This window comes from Hippichthys cyanospilos, chromosome 20 (assembly GCF_059441005.1).
Source record: "Hippichthys cyanospilos isolate Australia breed blue-spotted pipefish chromosome 20, RoL_Hcya_1.0, whole genome shotgun sequence".
In the NCBI taxonomy this organism is placed as follows: domain Eukaryota; kingdom Metazoa; phylum Chordata; class Actinopteri; order Syngnathiformes; family Syngnathidae; genus Hippichthys; species Hippichthys cyanospilos.
In genome coordinates this window covers 8,813,722-8,837,974 of record NC_142388.1, presented here as the reverse complement: position 1 = coordinate 8,837,974, position 24,253 = coordinate 8,813,722, and the positions used below count along the sequence as shown (strand labels likewise).

The following is a 24,253-nucleotide window of genomic DNA, read 5'->3' as shown; positions in this document are numbered from 1 at the left end:
AATACGTGTCGTTTGGATAAAAAAATAAAAACGAAATTGCTTTGACCTGAAAAATCACACGGAAGTATACAAACTAAATCTAATTACACAGATAAAGTACAAAACCTCAGAAACAGTAATTTACTGTTTCTATAAATCACCTGTTCTTCCTGTCATCCAAAACTAGCGCAGTACCTGGATTAACCACTAGAGGTCGTTGGAACTCATCATTGTGCGCAATGGGAAAAAATGGCATCTACGGACCGGCGAGCAGATGCTCCTTACCCGGCTTCTAGGCCTTGGAATTCCGGTTTAGTGCCGTGAGATTGCACCACCACGCCTAATTATTAACATAAAGAACACACTCGTTTGGTCAACTGTGGCCATTCGTGTAGCTTTTCCTCTACATTGCCGCGTTTTCTCCCTCTACCCCCACCCCCCTTCCTCTTCCTGTAAACTAACATTGAAACGGCGACAGGAGGCGCTAGCAACGCCAATGTTTGACACAGACAGCGGAGAGCTATGATGAGGTAAGAATACATACTTGCTTTTTGTGGGTTTGAGCAACTCGAATCTGCTATGTTTATGCTGAATGCTAGTCAGTTTGAGGGCCTTCTACCTGCTGAAATAAGCTACGCTTGTTGTGATTGGCCGGCTGGCAGGTCACGTGCGTGCGTGCGATTGAAGTTCACGCTTCCGGGTAATCGAACCAATCAGGACCGCTGCGCTGGATTCATGGCAAAGTTGGATTCAGAAAATTTGGAACCATTTAACCATTCCCTAGTCCCAAGAAGCTCCACTTATTTTACTATATTCATTTGTTTTCCCTTGCTTGAACAGTACATCTTTAACTTAAAAATTAAAAATTAATTTTTCGGGAGCAGATTGTCATGAGCGGAGGCCAAATGCACTGCTAAAACTTTTCAGAGGAAGTCAAGCCATTACTTTTCTTTACAATCCGTTCTATGCAGCCCCAATAGTCTAAATGTGATATTCTGATTAATGTTGCATTTGGATATGTTTTAAGGAATCATGAATTATTTAAGCTTCCCCTTTAAAGGAATTGCACAGATGTCATTCACGATGGACTTACTTTCTTGACTGATTTTGTCTTGGTTGCATGTTAAACGTCCTCATTGTGACCCTAGCCGCTCACAGCCCAAACGCGGAATCGATGAGCTGGACCGAATGTCCCACCACGCTGCCCGATGTGTATTGACGCCATCCATTGTGACCCATATGAATAATATTAGTCGCCGTTTGCCGGCTGAATACGGGACAAGGGCAAAAAGCTGGGCTGCTTGGTTTAGTAAATGTATTTCAATGAAAAAAAAATCAAAACATTAAGGCAAGACTTCATCAGTACACCTAATACTGTGACTAGTGTGTGTATGTTGCCTATGTGCAGCTGCATCTATGGTGAGTCATATTAATAACATTTTATTTCCAATAATGCTGATGTACTCTGACAAGCTTATCTTGACTGCATATGCCAGGGAATCATTCGGCGTCAGGTGTGGGATCATATGACCTGGCACCCGGTGCATTCTGGGTGACATCAGTTCACTGGCTGAGTCATTTGCACTGAAGGCAGTCCAGTTTGTGTGTTTGTGTGTTGTGACTAAAAGGTAGCTCTCCCCTCCACCCTTTTCTCAACTGCCAGCTCCTCTCGGAGTGTGTGTGTTGTTTGCAATTCATCCATCTCCACTTGTCACTTTGCACTTAGCAGGCGTGACTGCCTGCAGGTGGACAGTACTGTGTGGGTGGAAATGGATTTCTGGATTTTCTGTGACCAGATATCTCAACATTTTAAAAAGTATTGAAAAAACACAAGTTGGAAAGTTGAATTTAATCCTTTCCAAGATTTCGTATTTTAGAAGAAAAAACAATCCCAAACCTCAGAATTTTGAGCCAGATTTGCTAAACACTATTCCAACATGCTGTGAGAAGACAATAGATCCGCTTCCTGGTGTCTATAAACAACTCGGTGGTATTTTTAGTACACACTAAAATCAGGATCTGCTGCACATTTTTCACTCTGTTTTACGAGCCTCGCTGAAATCAGCCATGAATCATACTAGCGGTGCAGCGATTAATCACCAAGTAATCAAAAATCAATTTTTGATAATCAATTGATGCTTCAGACCTAGATTTCTTCAACCGGCCTAGCTTCTAAGTCATGCTGGTAGAAACCTGGTAGAAAGTTGAGCGAACTATTTGTACGCAAGCAATTTAATACTTGCGTGCGTTGCTGGGAAACTAGAATTTAAATGTAGTGTCCAGCAATGCATACTCAGTGGATCAATTAAAGAATCCGAGTGTCCAAACACAGCGGGACGCTGCCTGAAAGCTGTGTACTCGAAAGAGAGTGTGTGTGCTGTAAATATGGCAGGGATTTATTGCATTCAAACCATGATTGCAGAAGAGATTATGATTTTTTTTTCTTGTTTTAGAGCTGTACATCGTTTATAATCTGTGTGCATCTGCGAAAGATGAAGGCACGTCAATATTAATGGGTTAAAGGTTGGATGACTGGAAGATGGTGACCCAGCAATGGCGAATCTTTAAAAGAATATATCAAACTTTATTCACTTGTATAGTAATAAGAGCGAACTAAAAAAAAAAAAAAAAAATATATATATATATATATATATATATATATATATATATATATATATATATATATATATATATATATATATATATATATATATATATTTTTTTTTTTTTATCAAATAGTCTTCATTGGTATAATTGACTTACTTGTACAATCATTATATAATTTTGAATTTTTGTTGAGGAATAAATAAAAAGTGTACTAATGTTTTATTATGGTGTTACTCAAGTTGCAAAAATTAATTGAAAACTAATCGATAACCAAATGAATCAAGAAATAATTTTGATGATGGATGAGTCGTTTGGCTTCCAAAAATTATCCTATTTTCAACGGGAATTATTGCCAAATTTCTATTTGTTCTCGATTAAAAGAGACAAAAGAGAATAAAACGTATGTAAACGTCTATTTTTACTTTGGTAAACATTAGACAACACTTTTGTGATATCATAAAAAAAAAAAATCAAAGGAATTTCCATCATTTGCCACAGGAGTTTTGAAATTGTTGTGTGTGTGTGTTTTTTTTTTAAATCAGAATCTTGAAAAAAAAAATCCACATTTAATCTTTTGACCTTATTGCCCATCCCCGTTAGCATTGTTTTCATATTCGGTAGCTGTTTGAGTCTGACGACTGGCCCACTATTTTCGGGACTGCTGGATAAAACCATGGCATGATGCTGCTCTTTTCCATTCACAGCCACTCGCTGCAGTACATCACTGTCTCATTGTCTCCCTCCACCTGCGTCCCACTACTCTGTTAATGAACAGCCAGTGAAAGTGTGTATGTGTGTGTGTTTATCCTGAGACGTGAGCCATCAGATGAATTAAATTCTCTCTCTCTCTCTCTCTCGCTCGCTCTCCGCGTTTCCACGTGGTTTTACTCTCGCCCAATCCAGCAGATGGTAGGGGGAGGTGGGTGAGGGTGATGGAGAAGGAGGAGAGGGGAAGAGAGAGTGGGAGGGAGGGAGGGAGGGGATGGCAGGACCAGCTCTCCACACAGCTGGGAGGGGAGAACGGGGGGGAGGGAGGGAGGGATGGATGGAGAGGGACTAGGTAATCCAATGAGACACAGAGAGGAGAGGCAGAGCGAGGGCAACGCCTCACAGCACCGGGAATCTCTCCCATCGCGCTCTCTCTTTTTCCTCCTAATACCGAGCAAGCTCGCGCACTCTCAACCGGATCTTGTCGCTGACTGGAATCCGGCTTTTCCTTTCCTTTCCCTGGGAGGGAGGCGGCGGCGTCATCTCTGCGGACCGGAGACTCATCTTTGTTCATTCAAGGAGTTGGGATATAGGTTAGTGGGCCTTTTTTTAGGGGCTGATGCCTTCCTAGCATGTCAGGTGCTATGTCTCCTCTTGAACTCTGACGTCTTCTACGGAAGCCCCGACGAGCATCAAAAGAAGACCCTAAAGGGGGGATTTTTCATTTCCTTGTTCGCCGACATGGACATCAACCTGCAGTCGCACCGCTTCTATTTCCCGCAGATCTACTGCGCCGAGCCGGGGGCGCAACCGCAGCTAAATGACTTCAAAGTCAGGTGGGCTTTATTTCTTAATTTTTTTGCAGAAAAGTAGTGCTTGTGCCTGTTACTATAGCTCTGGCTTAATGGCTACTGTGGCCTTGCAGAAGGTAGGAGGGGCAGGAGGAGGTGGGGATGCACGCTAGTGTATTTGGCCCCCAGGAGCAGCATTGATGGCCAGCGAAGGCTCATCGAGGCGGGGAACAGGGCAGCGGTTGTAGTCGCAGCGGTCGGGGGGGCTGACATGGCCGCAGTGGTTTCACAAACGCGGCGGCTCTCTGGCCGCCTCCCCGAGCGCATCCTTTGTTCTCCAAGCTGGCATTGGTGCTCCTGTGTTGCATCCACAGGCGGCCCTCATCTTTGCCTCAGGCGCCAAGGACCAATCGGTTTGCATATGGTCTTGTCGCTGACAACTGCAGATGTCACTCCTTATGATTTTGTTAAAATTTCTCAAAAGATGTAGCTTGTAGGTAGGGATACACCAAAATGTTTTTTGGGGGGGATACTGATAATTAGCAGGCAAGGAGGTATGCTAACCAACCCGATATTCATTTGCAGTGAAAGGGACAATAATGAAGTCAAAATGAACTCTCCGACTCGTAACTTTGTTGAAATATATTTATTGAACAACTTTTCAGATGTTCATGTTCTTTTTCAACATTCAGTTCAGGATGTTCCCAGTGTCATCAGGATGTCTTAAACGTCAGGGTTTCTCCGGCAAATCCAATTTATTGCTTTATAGAGCCATGACGTGAGCATTGCATTTTAATTTTCGAATTAAGAGCGAATTAATTGCAACATGAAGCAATCTATTGCTACAGTAAATTGTGTTATGGCAACTTTATATGGATGTGACTTGTCGTTCATAACACAATTCCTTGCAAACAAGTCAGATGAAAAAGAGAAGCTGCACAATCCATCTTCTGGAGTTTGTTCCAGAATAAAATCTGTCTAGAATTACCAATACAAATGCTACAATGTATAATAAAAAAAGACATAATGACACAGCACTTTGTTTTCGTCCGTTGTAATGTTTTTTGATACTGTGGCAGGAACAATACATTTTTCTTTCTTTCTTTCAAATTAAGAACACATTAATTGGAACATGAAGCAAATGCAGAACTGCATTATAGTGAAACAGATTTATCAACCGCAGCCCCGGTTTAGTGTATTTGTAAGTGTTTATTGTAGAATGCGTCTCCTTTTCGGTGTAATTTCGAATCTAATAGGTTTGTGCTCTATATTTTTTTTTTTTCTGCCAAAGCAGCAGTTGTCCTGACTTGGCAGATTGTGATATGTTTGACCGCGACTCCTCTAACAGCTCTGATTAGTGCAGCTTTAAGCGACTCAGCTGGGCTAAGAAGCTTTTTCCTTTGGCAGAGGCACCCCGCTGTTGGAACAGGTTTACAGGGTTTTGATGCTTCACTATATCGTGGTCACTATACCAAGGACCCCTGATCTTCCCTGTCTCTACTGGCAATGTGACTTCTTGTTAAATATATAACCTTGAATGTGATTTTTTTTTTTTTAATTACATCACATACATCACATAATAAGAACCTGAGAGAAATTATGCAGTTGATTGTTGAGTGACTCATGATCAGTGAAAATGTCCGGGTAATTTTTCATTTTTGTTTGATACCTTTGGCGAAATATCAGTTTTCTCGATTAATTATGTTTTTTTGTTCCGGATGACTTAAAAATATCATAAAATCAATATTTTCCTTCCCCGCTTGTTGCAGTGCATTTGGCACTCTTGAGTTTCGGTAACTTCCACTTTCCTCTCTTTTACTTTGCACTTTTGGCAAACAGAAGACTAGCGCAACATGGCGACGGTTAAATAAAGCGAACCGTTTGTTTCTAAAAGGCAGGTGGTTCGGGAGTCTTTTGGGCTTGCGGCGACGGACGTGGAGCAAGTACCGCTGCGACGTTTGTGGTAAAAATTAAATGTTTTATTTTGATTCATCACAAAAATAATCCGTGTACTCTCATTGAAGATGAAAGAAATGTGATATTTATATGACATATCTAGTAGGCGAAATGAAAAGAATTTGGACATTTTCGATTGAAAAATCTATTGAAATGAAAATAAAATGTAAAAAATCCCCATTGATTAATTTGATCATTGATTAGTTATTGTTTCATCGTTACACCACTACTACCAATGGACAACAACGAATAAAAACATTAAGAATGAAAGTATTTGTCTTGCATTCGCAATTTTCGCCATCATCATTCTCATAATTGCGCTAGCCCTGCAGTCACAACATCTGATGATTAGACACTTTGCTCGTAATTACCTTAATTGCTTTAGTGGTAGGATTGTTAGAATGCGCCACCAGATGACACTAAACAGCACACTGGCAATTCTTTAATGATTTTGCATATTCATGCTAATGTTGGATGGCGTCATGCTGCAACCGCTAGTGACGCTGCTAGCTGTATTTCCTAGCTGCAACGGGACAGTTTTTTTCATGAAGGGATATTAACACCGAACGCTATAATGTCACAGAAGAGAACAATCAAGAGAACACCTAGGAAATAGATATGAATATTTAGCTGCGTTATTAGCATTGAAATGAGGTAGTTAGCTACGTTTTTAGCTTCGTTAGATACCAGCATTTGTATGGTTTTAGGTAAGCGAGGGTGGTAAAATAATACATCAAAAATAAAAATACGGTCTTTAAATGTTCCAACGTGGATGAAGCAGTGTGTTTGCAACATATCGGGCATCGGGTTTATCTTAATCGGTCCCGCTATCTACCTCCACCTAGCTTTTTTCTTGTCATCCCAAAAACACTGTAATTTCTTATACTGTCTGAGCAATTCACACTCAACAATTTAGTATGTCCAATTCACCTGCCATGCAAGTTTTTGAAATGTGGGAGGAAGCCAGAGTGCCCGGAGAAAACCCATGCGGGCTCGGGGAGAGCGTGCAAACTCCACAAAGGAAGGTCGGTGCCAGTTGGATTCCAATACGGGTCCCTGAACTGTGAGGCGGACTTGCTAACCGCTGCTCGACCGAGCACCACCAGCAAGGATGCAAATCACTCTAATAAAAGTGCAAAAAAAGTTAGTAAAAAAGAAAGAAAAAAAAACTCACTCTGACAATTGAATCGGGATTATTTAACTATTTGATTGTTTGAGGATTATTCTCACTTCGGATGCGCGTTTGTATTACAATGTCAAATTTGATGACGTCTCATTGCCGTGATAGAGGTTTCCAATTTTCCAGAATCCCTAAAGGGACAACAAACGTGAGTTATCCCCATCCACGCGCGGCGGCAGATTAGGGCCGAAGTCAAACACGCGGCAGGGAAAGCACTGTTGGGAATTTGTCACTATTCTGGGTCAACGGATGCACGGAAGTGATGGGTCACGGCTGCACGCAACAACATGTCCGCCTTGGACGCGCCACGGCCAATTACAGATGTGCCTGTGAGACGTTCAAGTCCCTCTGCAATGCAGGTCACTTAGCCTAATGGCCCCCTTAGCAAATTGACGACTGGGAGATAGATCACATGCAAATACATGAAGGTCATATATGGATTTTTAGGTGAAAAAAAGCACACAGTTGTTGTTTTTTTTTTTGGTATTTGTTTAGGGCTTCATCAAGGATGGATTGTTGACCTTGAATAACTTGAGTTAGTTCTAGCGAGGCTAGTGTGGACAATTTAGAGCGCCCCCTTGATACGGTAAGGAAAAGACAATAACAATAGTTAGTACCCACTTAATTGGGACATTTAAGCAGTTTATGCTCAAGCTATAAATGTTATCGGACAAACATTTTGCACGGGAATTATTTTGTCATGAATCAAACCTCCTTCTAATAAATATTTCATTACCGTGATTAAAATGGACTCAAATCATTATCACTCAGAATGAAGATTAAAAAAAGAAGAGCTTTTCATTTTGGCAACCCCAAATTGGGGAATGACTCCCACACTGTTAAAAATGACCAGCATTTCACAATAATTGCCTGTATTAATTTACAGTAATTTGTTGTATTTAAGTTACCCTGTAATATTACAATGAATACCTGTGTAAATTACAGCAGCCTTGGAATTTACAGTTCTTTACTGTTATTCCACAATAGAATCCATTTATTAGTATTTTGTTGTAAATGCATTCACAGGATATTGCTGTATTCATTACTGTGAAAGTCATGCAAAATCTATCCAATAATTTACTGTGAAATCACAGCTAAATTTTAACAGTGCAATCATCCATCGTCTATATTTATCCCCACGAGGGTCGCTGGCTTGCTGGTGCCTATCCCAGAAGTTGGTGTGGGACAGTTTTATCTGGTTGCCAGCCAATCGCAGGTTGGGAAATAAATTCAACCCATAAATTATTCACCATGTATAAATCTACATTGTTTATAAAAGCCTGGATCTCATGCCATTTTTCTCATAACTTTGACATAAAGGAAATGAAACAAACCAGGCATTTTAAAGCCTTCTGCAGTAGTATCAGATGTCTGAAATTGAGTTGAGAGTCATCACTGCCAGACACTTGTTGTCATTTCGTTTTCACCTCGTGAAAATGTACACGGTGAAATCATTTTTTTCGTCGCAAAACTGTCAGATACAAGAACTTTTTTTGCAACCATTTCATGGCGTCTCTTTGTGAGAAGGGGTGGGAGTCTGTCGAAGAGCCGGTTCTTTTCCCTGCATGTGTTCCCATAAAGCATTAAAGAGTTTCCTGGTTGCTGATGCTGAGAGATGTACAGCAATAGCAGCAGGGGGGGAAAGGGGGGGGTCGGTGGAAGGAGGTCGATGTGAAAGTTTAATGAGACGCTTTTATGTAGGCATTATCAAGCACGGTGTCTAAATGCAGCAGGATTTCAAATGGTCATGACGGGAATCGTCCTTGAGGATTTGAGCTGCATGGACAGAATTGTCAAAAGCCCTTAAGGTGACTTGAAGGTCATGTCAGCAAAATGAATAAAATGTCCTAAAGCTGGCGAGACAGACTCAGCTGTGGTGGATTTATCACAGAGAGGGAATGTAACAGAAGCCTGACGCTATATTATATGTGTAAGCTAATAGCTGTGAACCGAGAGAAGCTAGTTGTACTGGCAGTGTCGCCAACTTGATTTGTTTGCTATTTTTAGCAACATTTTCTACTATTTACTGGCGGAACCATGGGAGGTCGGGCTATGCCACTCCTGGAACCTCCTTTGACCCCCCGTCTCAGGTTCCACTCCAGAAAATGCCATGTCATAGCAGCTACACACTGTCTGGTGCAAATGTACGGTTAAAATTACGATTATATCGGTCAATATTAAAATCACGATTATTCATCATGTTTGGTCAAACATGTCTATTTATTGCCCTTTTTTAAACAAGCAGTACAAAAACAAGGCTTCAAGGATTGATACTTACAAGTAATAATAATAAACTCAAATAAATACATAAAGTAAATAATTATAAAACAAATTCACCCCCCAAGACATGGCAAATATTTGGCACACAGGGTTTCACATCGGATTTTTCTAAATGAGTCTCAGTTGACAGCTAGCACGATATATATTAGGAATTAAAGTGAAAAACTCAACGCCATTTCACACTGGTAAATAATATCTTAGGGTGAGAAAAGCAGACGCTTTTGTCTTGCAAACATGTGGGAAACATTGCCTTCTGGTGGTAGGAGGACAAAGTGCTTAGTTTGACTTCTAATCATAAAAAGTGCTTGACTTTCGAAATGTTAATATCGCCCAGGATGAGATTAATTAATCGTGGCATACAATGATCACGATTAAAATTCGATCAATTGCACAGCCCAAGTTAGCACCTTCTACTTGTTCACTATAAGTCCATGCAACGTAATGAATATCAAATATTTTTAAAGTACTACTTTTGCCTGCATTCCATATTGGAAACGCCAGCCACGTCCTCATAAGACATTTAAGTATGATCATTATGCAAGGATCAGACAGGACGTGGCATGTTATTGCTCTGCTAATGAGCAGACTGCTGTGTTTTTTTCTTCTTCAATAATACATTTATTTATTTATATCCACCACTGCTCATTCATCTTTTCGTCTCAGCCAGGCAGCCATATTTTCTAGGCCAGAACCAATATTCCACGATAGTTGTCATGCCAACAGATTAGCCTACTCGTGCGTGTTCACAACAGTCTAATCAGTGTGTGTGTGTGCGTGTGTGTGTGCGTGTGTGTGTGCATGTTACACCATTTAATTTGGGGGGGGGGGGGGGGGGGGGCTCACGGGGCTCCCTCCTAATGTCAAGAAGCAAACGGAGTACGTGTTTGAAAATATGAGCATGACAGTGTTTCTTTTTCCCATAATTGAAGCCATCAGCGCTGGACCCATGAGCAAATTCCGTAGCTTAAAAAAAAGGATTACGTGAATTAGCATTAAAACTGTTGTCAGTGCTCCAAGCGGCCAAATGAGCTTTATGCCTACTTATCCCCTGCCTCACCAAAAAAATTCCTGCCAGCTGATTTTTTTTTTTTCACAGTAGGATACATTAACAGGATCTGGCTTCTGTTTCTGAAATAGAGGATGTAAACATATTTATTGTCAAAGCACATGCACAACGCTGCAATACGTGTGTTCAGCACATTAAATTGCTCGTAGCGTTTCATGTTTAATTTGCCTTATGTAGATTGTGTTTGCTTAGGCACTAAAGGTGGAAACTTTACTTGGTCAATCGCTCAAGTAAATCGAATACATCAAATACATTAAGCTCCCTAGTGTATATCAGAGGTGAGCCGTCAGAGCCAGCAAGGCCTTCTCTGCTGGCCTAACATAACCTAACATCTTTATCATAGTTAAAATTACAGTCAATTTCATTTTTTTTAATCATTATTATTTTATTATTTTCTCCATAATCTGTTCTCTTCGTGTCATATTATATCCATTTGTTTACCCTCTTTCCAGTGTTATAGTTTTAGGTTAGAGTTTTTATCCAATCAGAATTTAGCTAACTTGTGTCGCCAGGCTAAATGAAATCTGCCCCAGGCCTTCACAATCAGTTGCGGGCGTGTGTGCACTGTGAGTGAACGTGCACATAGTTAATAGACAGTTCCAATCGCCAATCAGATCACGAGGCGGTGACAGTAAGGCCAGCTAGAAAGCCTCTGTGATTGGATACTTAGTATGAGGCAGCACCATGCAGCACTTGGCTGTGACAATCCCTGTGTCCTGTGCTTCTCTAGAGGAGTCAATCTCTACGTGTTACCTGACAATTTTGTGATGACGTAAACACGTATATAAATCATGTGATTGGTTTTCATGGAGATGACACCAGCCGCAGTAAAATTTGTAGCACTTGGTCTTTACTTTCACCAAACGATGCCGAAATTGGGAGTCTGCTGGTAGGAAGCACTATTTTTTATTTTTAAGTAGGGTTTTGCGCTTGTGTGTTAACTGTGTGTGTTGTATATGTGTGTCTTCAATGAGCTGGCGAACATTCGCTTGTCTGAGGCGTTCACACGGTATCACAGCTGGGCGCCATTACCCAAAGTGGCCCGTTTTCAGACGAACCTCAGTGGTGCCTATTTAGTCTATTTTAGTCTATTTTCTATTAGTGCTAAAGTAGCCTTGGCCCAGTGTGTTTATAAATGTTTAAGCCCTCAGCTGTTCTCTCCTCTGCTTCATGAAGCTTTCATGGTGTCATGCCGAGGTTGCACTCATACACACGCAGACTTTATTTCGTATACATGGACGATTTTGTTAAGGCAAAAACACAAAACAGTTTGTTGATTGTTGCGGGGATTTGGACGTTAGCGCCGAGCAGCTGCCGAGCGCTACAAAGACGCCTTCTGTTTGCTCTTCCTTTCGCGACGCTGTGATGGAGTGTGTTAGAATCATCAACTGTAGCGCACACAGAATAGGAAAAAAAACAGTTTGATCACTGTTTAGAATTCTCAATGGACTGTCTGGTTCCATACTGTAAGGCATAAAAGTCCATTTGAAAAAATTGTTTAATTTTGAGGTCAATGAGGTGTGTAATCATGAGTTGTTGTATGATGGGATGTAGAACACAATAGTTAGGGGATTTTTTTTTTTTTTTTTAATCAAAGCATCTCTGGAAGAGAAAAAAAAGTTCAAATAGTCTTTTCTCCTAATATTCTCAATAAAGGAAAGCCAAGGCAAAATAGATTTATTTGATAGCGCATTTACTTTACACGAGCAGAATTTTCGGGGCCAATCACAATCATCGATCAGCAGAATTTAAAAATAAGTAGTAACCGATCAAATCAAAGGCTGTTGCAATATCAAATGTTGCAAAAAATATATATGAACATTTGCAAAGACCACCTTGACATATAGCTCTGCTGTTTGTCTTGAGTGGCAGAATGGCTGACACTATTTGTTTACAAAAACAATGTAGAAATTTGTTAAAACGCATTCAACAGCGAGCTTTCATTCAAGACAATTTTAGCATATAAAGCTTCTCAAAGTAAAAAACTCCCCCAAAACATCTTGTGCTACATTATCTGACAATATAACCCGTCACTACGAGCAATCTATAGTGGCTCAGCTGTAGATATTCAATCTTTGACCAATAGGGGGCACTTAACCACATAATGTGCCCATTCTGCTTCTCTAGGTAGAATAAGAGGAATAAAATGAAGAAGAACAGGAAGTTATTGACTTTGCAGTAGCTAAGAAGCAGCGCCACTTTCAGGTTAAAAGAGTCATGTCTTAATATTCCAAGTACAAAGTGGAAATACTACCAAATCATCTCGGTAGCATCTTTGTTTTGATAAGTTTCATCACACGTCATTTCGCATTCGAGGTCTTAACGTGTACACACATTTATACATATGCACATACACACACCAAAGGGTGCAGCCATGTGTTTAATTTATTTTCTTTAACTTGTCGACTCAGTTTAACTTTTAAGTGGCGCTTCTCGGCAACTGGCAAAAATGGCGTTGGGGGGTCCCAGCGGCATTGAAGGCAGCATGAATAAATGAGGTGCCTGTGCTAAAAGAGAAGCAAAGAATCGGAGGGAAGGAAACGGAAACACACACACCCACAAGACACGCTCATGTGCAAGTTGAGAAACGTGCAGCTTGGATCAAATATGAATAGTTTCTTCACATGAGACATGAATAAATCAGTCACGCACACACACACAGATACTTTAAATGTCACCCAGGCTGCCGCAGTGAATTCTGACAGAAATCTCAACAAGGCGCTCATGCCGGAAGAAGCTGGGAGTTATTAATAACATGACTTTTATTAACGCATTTTGTATGTTTGGCCTCAACTGACTGAATGACAAAAAATCCACCTGAGAACATTCGGGATGACTGCAGTGACTTTGTAAAGACATGAACACAAATACCGCACATTTGAAATTATATGAATTTTGCATTTAATAAAGAATTTATCGTTAAAAATGGATGAATAATATCACTATCGGTTTAAATTATTCAACTCAAACAAACAGCCTTAACATAAGGTTCAACAACAGTGTTAGCTAGCATAATAATTAAATAACTAACCATTTACATATCACACCTGGGCAAAAGATTATGTGCACCAGCACGTTACGCAAATAATATTCATTCAACCCAAGTTTGGTGTTTACACAAAATATATATTCCAACGATTTGTTTTTGCAAAATTGCTAATAACCACAATTAGCAGCTGCTTTGGTAGTGAAGACAAAACAAACATTTACTTGTAATGGCTTATAACTAGGTGCGTTTTTTGCGAGTAGTTTACCTTTTCATACAATCACAAAACTAAATAAGATAATCAGGAACAGCTGTCATTGTGACGCGATGCAATTTGTCCTACCGCAGTGACAAACGTTATTCAATCAATACATCGTAATCACTCAATTACATTGAAACAAACATGAATAAATAAACAGGCCATTAACGTATCAGTTCATCTACTCTCAGCTCTTTAATCCTCGCTTACGCTAATTGTCTGAACCAAATGCAATCGGGCTTTTCCAGCATCTGCTGATGTTCTTAATGAAACAATGCGTGTGCACGCGTTCGTGTACGTGTGTGTGTGTGTGTGTGTGTATGTGTGGCCTCCGGTGTTGCGTCTGGCTGCTTTGTCCATCTGACTGCGTTTATCTCCGCTCACTATGGCATCCTTTGTCGCCCCACTTTCCCCGACTATAATCACACACACACTTGTACCATGTGCGCCGCGGACAAAAGACGCACGAGCAAATGGCAAAAGGAGCTAATGAAATGGAATTACGTAGAAGAGCGGGAACAAAAATACAGACAAGGGGCAGAGAAAACAGTTTGGACTTGCAAATGAGATGAACGAGACAAGAAAGAGGAGAAGAAAATGTCCCATCTGTGTCTTTGCCTCTCTACCAAGCTAAAATTAGAAGCATCGACCCTGGAGGCAAAGACAAAAAAGCTGCGTCAGAAAAGAGAAGAAGATAGTTTGAAATGTGCGGGAGTGAAATCACAGCGGAAGGAATTCTATTACTATTCACAACACAATCCACCACACAGGTGTGAGGTCAGGAGTTCGAATCCGGCCTTCACACTAAGGATGCTACTAGAAATAAGTCAAATTCTCACGAGAAGTTAACTGTGATATTTTGAAGGTGAATTTGTAAATCTATGAAAGTATAATCATCAGCGTTTTCTGCTTTGACTTGGGATGCAAGAGCCTTCAGTTCAACTACATCCCTGCTAGCTTAATGCTAACACATACTGAAAAACGACATTGGTATGCTAACGCTTAGCATCAGTAGTTGCAAATGATATTTAATAGGTCCCGACTGATCCATCAACCAGCTGATTAAATTGTCCAATTATGACTCTTCAAATATCAGTTAAAAAAAAATACTGATTATTTCACATAACTAACATAACTACCGGTATATTAAAACAATTATTTATCTCTGCTATATGTGGAAAATAAATAATAGGCCAGCCAGTGCATAGTTAAAATCCACATATGATTGAAAATCCATGTATAATATCCCTCCCTTTAAATGCATTGGGAGAAACATATGTTTTATTCATTATCATTTTTTAAATTAATTGCTGATTAATTAATATTCTGTATCGTTTTCTGCCAAAAATTGTCATCAGCCTAAAAAAAAAAAATTAAGAATTGCATACAAATGGGGCTGCAAACACTTATAGACAGACAAAATATCTGTACTCACAGGAATGTATTCTTTATCATACAGCATGATCAAACAAAATAAATTACCGCAATTTATTATGTTTATTTAGTGTTTTTTGTATCTCTATATGAGTATATTATTCTTATCCCCCCCAGGAGGTCAAGCAAGCTGAGCAGCACACTGAATTGAATTGAAGCATTAAATCATTGTGCAAAAACTATCTAAATATTCTTTCTTTTAATCAACTATGGGTTTTTATACATGGCATTGTAATAGAGTGGTGTTGCAGGAGTGGAATAATGGCATCTCCATTCATTTCATCCAGAAATGATGACTTGAGTTACGAACATGGTCACACAATAAAATAAACTCACATCTCCAGGCACCCAGTCGTTGGTATTCATTTGCATTGTTTTCCTTCAAAAGGAAGACTTGTTTTTTTTCTTCGCTTGGACGGCACATTTTGTACTGTAACCAGAAGATAATTAGCGTAGCGTAGCGCAAACAGGAAGCCAGGAGTGGACGCCGACCACCCACTGCCTCTAAAAGTCGCTAATGGTTGATGTTTTTCTGCTCGTTAAGGAAAAGTTGCACACTGGGAAGAATGGAAAGAAACAGGTTGTGGTTAATTAGGAGCTTCCTTTTCACGTGCAAGGGCCTGTCATGCTAGTGTGTAAAAAAAAAAAAAAAAAAAACAATCTCCAAGGCTGAACGTTTCTTTGAGTTTGTTGTTTTGTCGCCCCTCCTCTAGCGAGCAGAGCATCTGCCAGGCCAGGGCCTCGGTCATGGTCTACGACGACACCAGCAAGAAATGGGTGCCCATCAAACCGGGCCAGCAGGGCTTCAGCCGCATCAACATCTATCACAACACCCCCAGCAACACCTTCAGGGTGGTGGGGGTCAAGCTGCAGGATCAGCAGGTGTGTTATGACGTAATCCGTCCCGTCGTTCATATAGACGAACAACCCAATCACCTGTCTGGTGTTTAAGTCACAGACACACATATTGTCACGTCAACAGTACTGATGGGAGGGCACTCAAATTCCACAAGAAAAGTAGAAATTTGTATTATACTGGAAAATATAGCTTGATATACATTTTCCAGTTTTCAATTTTTTTCTTCAAGTGGACAAAGAAATTAACAAGCTTGTGTGCAGATATAAAAAATAATCCAGTGTTCAATTGAAAAAACAGTTCGGGTTGTCACCCGCCTACTGCCCAAAGACAGCTGGGATAGGCACCAGCAAGCCAGCTACCCTGGTGAGGAGAAGTGGCGATAGAAAATAGATGGATGGATAAATGACCATTTATAAAATTGACAATCCACATTTACTGTATTCATTTTACATAAACATAAACCGAGATTTTACACACCCTTTCACCATAGAAAATGGTCAGTGAAACCAAATGATGACCAGAAAACACATTTGAGTCAGCTTGCTTTGTCCTAAAGTGATCAGTACAAACGGCAACTATCAGGCTGTCAGGATCAAAGTGAGTTTGCGTCATAAAGAGGTCAAAAGTCAGAGGTCAAATGTTTGATGTCCGTCGTGTCTGTTGCACGTCCAGGTGGTCATCAACTACTCCATTGTGAAGGGGCTGAAGTACAACCAGGCCACGCCTACATTCCACCAATGGCGGGACGCCCGGCAGGTTTATGGCCTCAACTTCGCCAGCAAGGAGGAGGCCACCACCTTCTCCAACGCCATGCTCTTCGCCCTCAGTGTGCTCAGTGCCCAGGATGGAGGTGTGTCACCATAGTGTCATGGTGTATTCTCCATAGACGCATACTCACAAATATTTTTATTTTTTATTTATTTATTTTACTAGATGGATCATGAATGATCAAAATATCAAAGTTAGGGGTGGGTAGATATCAACTCCAAGTATCGTATCAGGCCGATACCTGGCCTTATTTCACGGTATCGGCACCCGCAATTGCACCTCCTGCTATTTACTTCACTACTCCCCTCCAGTGGTAACCAGGTTCAATATTCCAGGTCATATTTCTATTGTCATGTGTGTAGTAATACTACACAATCAAATTCTTATTCTGTTCACTTCCCTGAGCAGACTACATTCCATAATCGAGCAAATAATAAAGTAGGCAAGTAGGTAACAAGAATATTAGAGTCCAAGTCACTGTCAAAATGACGATTTGCTTTGAAAATGTCTGGCAGTGAAAATGTGAATAACTCTAGTAAAAGCTCACTGAACTGAAGTCTTGCGAAGGCTTTGCCTCTCACGCGGTCACCACCTCCTCTCGACTAATATCGGAAACATGACTCCGGGGCGCTCGCTGCACTTCTGCCGCCTTGGAGGTTTGCCTTACCTGACAGATGATCTGTGGATAGTTAGTGAGTGGGGGAGGAGCTAAAGCGAGGTAGCGGGGGACAGCGGGCCAGGTGAGGTGATGATGGAGGAGGTGGAAGCGCAGGCCGAGGCGAGCTATGGTAGGCGCCGGCGAGTGGCTGTGTCAGTGCTTGTGTGTCTGCTACAGTCGCTTCCTCGTCTTCGGCTTGTCATGTAGGTTAACTTTTGTATATCTCGTTGCGTGTCTTTTCTTATGTGTGCTATTGCTTGATGCTTTGACGTGTTGTACTCATTCCATCTCAAATACACATTTGGATGTTTTTGTAAGAATCCAGACATTCAACCCCAGGTGTACAAAGTTACCTAAAGGAAGCTATGAAAATGGCTCAAATACCAAAGTAATTGATTGCTATAATACTCAAGTAACTAGAATAACTGAGTGATTAAATTATTAAAGTGATCTATTAATTTATTTACTAAAGTAATTCATCACTTTATGTACATTAGTACTAAAGTAAATGATTACGACATTAGTACCTAATGTCATTGATTACTTTTAGTACTCTAGTGCCTAAAGTAATCAATTGCTAAACCTAAAGTCACAGATTACTTCTGCACTTGAGTATCTAAAATAATCACTTTAGTACTTGATTACCGAATCAATCGCTTTCGATACCTCGATTAATCAATGACATTGGTACTCATTTACTCTAAAGTAAATGTTTACTTTAGTACTTAATTCATTTACTCCTGCCAATTTTAGACCCTCATTTAGCTAAACACAAAAATACACACACTCATATGCATACATACATCTTTATATATATATATATATATATATATATATATATATATATATATATATATATATATATATATATATATATATGTGTGTTAATAGTGAATTAAAGCAGCAAAAAAGTGAAAAAAAGAGTTATTTTTTCTTTTGTGTTCAATTGTCCTTGGCCTTATGCCTAATTGACTTTATATTGCTTATTCTAGATGTTTCAGCTACAGTTCTTCTTATGTCTTTACATCTTTTCTTGTGCAGGCCCAGCTGTGCAACGCCAAGTCCAAAATGGACCAAGTGCTGAAGAAATGGAAGCCCAGAGAGCAAGGTAGGCAGTTTTTGTGGTATTTAATTTGCTCTGAATCAGCTAGTATTAGCTCCTATACAATCGTAAATTAGACTACAAAAATAGTTGTGTTTCATTGTTTTATGTTTTTGCTATTTTTTTTTTATTACAAGCACATCATAAAACAATTATTTTTTTGGATCATGGAATATTCATGACTTTTCAGTATATTTCAGGGTTAAACGGTATGATTGAGTTGATCAAGTTGCCACTCTATTGTTGTTTTCCTTAGCACCAAAAACGAATAATGTCACCGACGAGGACAAAAAAACCCAAACAAATCCGCTTTGCTGCTCCAAATGATTACGTAATCCTTTCCCCAAAAAAGGGCCCCGCCCTCTGAAATGAAAACCGACCTTTGACCATGAAATCTCCTCGCCCACCCAAATAATCATTTCATGTCTGAATGCCATCAGAACTATTTTACAACTCACTTTTCGAATCCTGAGCTAGTACCGAATTTGATCTGAAAATTCATCCAAGGACCTTGCTGCTTGTCATCTCTTTCCTCATGACTATTCCAAAATTTTTATCTTGACATGTTTTGAAGAATGTGACAATCTTATGATCAAACCTCTTGCCAATATATTTGCCTGCTGTTATATTGAAGTGCCTTTTTTGGGACATTTAACCCCCCTAAAAAGCAGTAAACTATCTCCAAAAGCAGCAGGCGAACTCCGAGTGAACCCAAAGACAAGAGCAGTAGTGATGAGGATTAGCCAGCTGTGTGTGTGCGCGCAAGCACTTGTGTTTGTAGAGTGTACTATCATGTCTCTGACTGCGTGTCACACACATGAACTTTAAGCTTTCAGATGCTCAGAGAGCTCCGCAAAGCAAATCCTATACACCATACTGTTTGTACTGACTTAATTTTGATAACAGAAGTTGACTTTCTGACATGCAAAGCAACATAAACAAAATTGAATTTCTCAGATTCAGGGGTGGTTACTTGTTGCTAGGCAAATTTTATGGGCCACAGTTTATTTGAAGATGATCACAACATATATTAGAGACGCAAGGATTAATCGACAACTTTGTCAAATTAGTTGATTGTTATTTTGGATAATTGAGTGTTTGGTGGGCTTTTTATCTTAAAATTGCCCAAATACTTGAAATTTCAGTTTCTCAACTGTACAGATTTCAGTTGGCTTAAATGAAAGCAGGCTCATCTTTGTGATGAATCAAAATAAGGTATTTCTATTTTGTATTAATGTTAGGTCCAGGCAACCTTGAACATTTAATAGAAAACAAACAGGAAGGAAGACAACTAGGTGTTTTTTCTCACGAGGAGAGCGGACAGGAATGCATTCTTTCCGCTCCTCATTTATTCATTGTGGTTGGTCCTATGTAGGTATACAAGGCATTGCTTTCCTAAAGGCTTGGGGAGACATCTGGCAACAATGCAAACAATCAGTTTGTGATCATGGTAGTTACAATTTACGAGTCCATGCTGCTATCTTCTTTCCCAGGAACATCGGAACGACCCTTTTCTGCTTGCATTGGGGTTAGGGTTTTTTTTTTTTACAATTGCTTGAGACATGTCAGTTCCTCTTCTTCACAAACAACCATAAGAGCAAACATTAATCTATACTAATTTACCAAGATGACATTGCAGGATTCAAATATGGGGTAACTTGTATGCACTTATCCTAACAATATTTTAGTAGATCAGTTCAACATTTTGCCTATATTCCTGACATGTTATGTACCAAACCATAAACTGAATCGTAATTAATTTATGTTTGTGCATGTTCCTGCAGGCAGATGATGGAACAGCAGCAGCAGCAGCAGCAGCAGCAGCAGCAGCAGATGCAAGCCCACATGGAGCGGGAGCGACGCTCCTCCAACTCAGGTAACCATTTCACACAGCGACCATGACACGCAGTGATGATGTCATATCAGACCAAAATGGCAGTTGAGGACCTCCTCGCCGTTCCAGGTTCTCCTTTCCACGGCCACCCCGCCGTGCTCTCGGTGGCGCCCCCTGTTGTACCTCCCCCCGCGTGCATGGCAGCGGGACCTCCGCCTCCACCACCACCTCCCGGACCTCCGCCAACTTCCGCCGGGGCCCCGCCTCCTCCGCTGCCCCCGCCACTAAGCGGCCAGGGGGAGGAGCCGCCGGCCCAGACTGGGCTCGCCGCCATGATCGCTGGCGCCAAGCTGCGCCGCGTACAAAGAGTAAGGCCCATTATTTTTTGACAAATAATTCCGCATCCTATTGGCGGTATTTTAGCCAATACTCTGACCTTAAGTTGGTTGTGCCATTTCAAACTTTGACATGATGTCACTGTCTGGGTGAAGTTTCAGCTCCCTGGTGTGTTCTTTCAATGCTTTACTTTGATGTGAAATGCCTTTGACGAATTAATTCATTACCGTGCTATACGTATAATTACTTATGTAAGTATTTCCTCACTAAAATATATATTTCCAGGTGGTATTTTGGGGGTGGCGCTTTGTTTTTTGAAGATATAGAGTTAAAAGTTAGAAAAGCCTCCTGGAACAGCTGAACTTTTTTGGGGTTAGTCTCTTACTTGCAACTAACACCGGAGTGAAATTGAACTAAATCAAATCACATTTAAAGCCATTTGTTCATTTGTCTGTTTCAAAACTCCCACTTTACTCTCACCAGCCGGAGGAGAACCCGTCGAGCTCGTCTAATTCATCCAGCGGCAAAAACAACGAAGTCAACCGGACGAGCGGTGGAAACGGAGGACTGATGGAGGAGATGAACGCCCTTTTGGCCCGAAGGTCAAACAGAAAGGACTTTTTCATTTGCTTCATTTTTTCACCTTGGCTTCCTTTAAGCGAGGTTTGAAGTTTGGGTTCCCTCGTATGATTCAATCCTCGTAACATATAATTTACTTTTTTTTAAATAAATAATACTTCATGAAAACATACATTAGTGACAGTTTATTTGAATGCTTCCTTTAAGCGAGGTTTGAAGTTTGGGTTCCCTCATATGATTCAATCCTCGTATCATATAATTTCCTTTTTTTTAAATAAATAATACTTCATGAAAACATACATTAGTGACAGTTTATTTGAATGTGACTAAATATAACAGTTTTTCCCACATCTTTCGCTTGAATTAAATTGACAATAATATGCTCCTTCTTGTTGTGCTCCTCTTGGCCACTTGAGGACGTTATAATACAGGCATATGGATGAGCTAAATCAAACTAAGTGCTTCTCTTTTAGGCTGTAATATTCGTCGTCTCAGGATAAAGAATATTATACATTATATATATTATATATAATAATATATTGCTATATGTTTAAAACATAGCAAAACTAATGCTATTGTTGAGCTTTTTTCACATAAAGCTAGCAGATATTAACGTTTGTTTTCGTTTTAGTCAGCCTTTTTTTTAAACAATTATTTACCATCTGCCAATATTGTGAAATCAATGGAGTTGATTGCCACTATACAGCACGCATCTCAAGTTTGTTTGCATAAAATCAAAGTTATAAAAAAACTGCAACATCATATCTATAAAAAGTCATTAGTCGAGTAACTCGCATTTTTATTTACAAACTTTTTTATTGTTTTTTCTCTAACATGTCACCTTCCTCTTGCCCCCAGAAGAAAAGCCGCATCAGAGAAGCCAGACGAGAACCAAAGCGTGAGTGTACCCCTCATCTCTCAATAATATTGATATATTATACAATAGTTGGCTTTGGTGTTAATTAGGGCCAAAATAGATAAATGCGTAACTAATTTAGTGACGTGTGTTTTCACAGGACGACCCAAATTCTGCTTCACCAAGCACCAGGGGGGGTCAGAATGGTAAGTTACCTATTAGCATCTCAGGTCTATCATGGCACATCATTGAAATTTATTTCAATTTTCGGGAGGTGCTTTATTCTACTCTTTCCACGCTAAATCATTTTTTCGCATATAGATGGTGCAAAAAAGCCGTGGGAGAGAGCCAACTCTGGGGACCGGGCCATGGGTTCAAGGTGAGGCGGTGTATTATTTTTTTTTGGGATGTAGATTCACATAGAACATGTATTTAATTTTTGCTTTAATGACAACAATGTAGGGCAAGGCCTGCAGGGAGCGGCGTAGACACAGACTCTTTAGACATGGATAGAATGAAACAGGTACGCTCTCCCTTGGGCGAAGTAGAAATAAAGATTCAAATAAATAGACATTTTGATTGTTTCACATGTGTGTTCTTTTAGGAAATCTTGGAAGAAGTGTTCCGTGAGTTGCACAAAGTGAAAGAAGAAATTATTGATGGTAAGAACCATTTATGTTGACATTTAACCAGGCAGTAATATATATTTTTTATTCTCTAAATCACTTTTTTTTTTTTATACATTCTTCATGATATCTATCTCCGCTGTTATGGTGTGTCTTTCTCTACAGCCATTAGACAGGAACTCAGTCGAGTGAGCACGACATAATGTCACCTATCCGAGGAGGAGGAAAAGGAGTCAGGCCCAAACTGTGACGTCCGCTGTGGTGTCGACTAACCGCTGTAGCCGCCATGTTTTTACGACGTGCATTGACCTGAGAGGAAGGCGTGTGTGCGTGCATGTGCGTGTGTATGTGAAGAGACTGTTAGTTCTTTACATTTCTGTCTCCGTTTGCCCCTCTCTTTGGTCTGAAAACATAAGAAAATCCAATATATTCAAATAGTTTTATTCTGTCCAGGCGTTTTATGAAACACTTTTTCAAGTTTTTTTTTTTTTTTTTAATTACCATTACTATCATATTCTTCAGTATTGATACATAAGAGGGATTTAGTCATAACAAATGTGGGTTACCAAAATTAATATGGATTTATGATTAATGATAATTCCTCTATTCATTTATTATAGCATTTATCCTCATGAGGGACTACTGTACGGCTATAGCCTATGCCATGTTGACTTTGGGCAAGAGGCAGGCTATATACCCTGTACTGAAGCTAACATGCGTTTTTTTTAATGTGGAAAGAAAACAGAATCGTGACAAAATGAAAACACCTGACACGGAATATCAGAGCTGGGATTTGACCCGACAACCTCCAAATTTAAGTTAACCACAAGATTACTTTGCTTGTGCTACCCGGAAGACAATTCATATTGAAGTGCTTTCATGGTCCCCAAGAATATATAGTTTTAGTAACCCACACTATCTCATTAGACGTTTAAAAAATTAGGAATATGATAGTAAAGATAATATTGCACTTTTTTTTTCTCAGTTTGTTTTTATATTACTCACACAAACCAAATATTTCTCGTTTTTATTATTTTATTTACTTTCGGTTTTTTAGGGGGGAATAAAGTGGGCTAATGCCGTTTTGATCAACAACCACTACAAAACTTTTTAAAAACACAAATAATACACCAGAATATTTGTGATCATGTTAATAAAAAAAATATATATATATATATATATATATTGGCTTCAAAGTATTGTTCATTCTGTTCTCTTTATGACAATAAAGTGCTTCCTTGTTGAAAAATCGAAAAAAGGAAAAGAAAATGCACTGTGTTTTGAAATTAATTCAAATAAAACTGTGAACAACCTCTTGGGTAAATAAGGTTGACTGTTTTCTTTTGTGTGTGTGTGCAGGATGCGTGTGTGTGTGTGTGCGTGTGTGTG

At 39.8% G+C, this 24,253-nt stretch overlaps 1 protein-coding gene across 2 annotated transcripts; it reads left to right on the top strand.

The window, feature by feature from the left end:
• Window positions 1-236: 236 nt before the first annotated feature.
• Window positions 237-24,191, top strand: evlb (Enah/Vasp-like b). Of its 2 annotated transcripts, none has more exons than XM_088403157.1 (13): window positions 237-509; window positions 15,960-16,128; window positions 16,778-16,955; window positions 18,573-18,639; window positions 20,418-20,509; window positions 20,597-20,835; window positions 21,287-21,405; window positions 22,241-22,280; window positions 22,399-22,444; window positions 22,560-22,617; window positions 22,701-22,761; window positions 22,843-22,900; window positions 23,030-24,191. In XM_088403157.1, exons 1-13 carry the CDS (start codon window positions 502-504, stop codon window positions 23,065-23,067), a joined length of 1,173 nt encoding a protein of 390 aa, XP_088259283.1. In that variant the 5' UTR covers window positions 237-501; the 3' UTR covers window positions 23,068-24,191. The 2 variants fall into 2 exon arrangements, with proteins under 2 accessions (XP_088259283.1, XP_088259282.1); XM_088403156.1 differs by lacking the exon at window positions 237-509 and adding an exon at window positions 3,650-4,130.
• The last annotated feature ends 62 nt before the right edge of the window (window positions 24,192-24,253 follow it).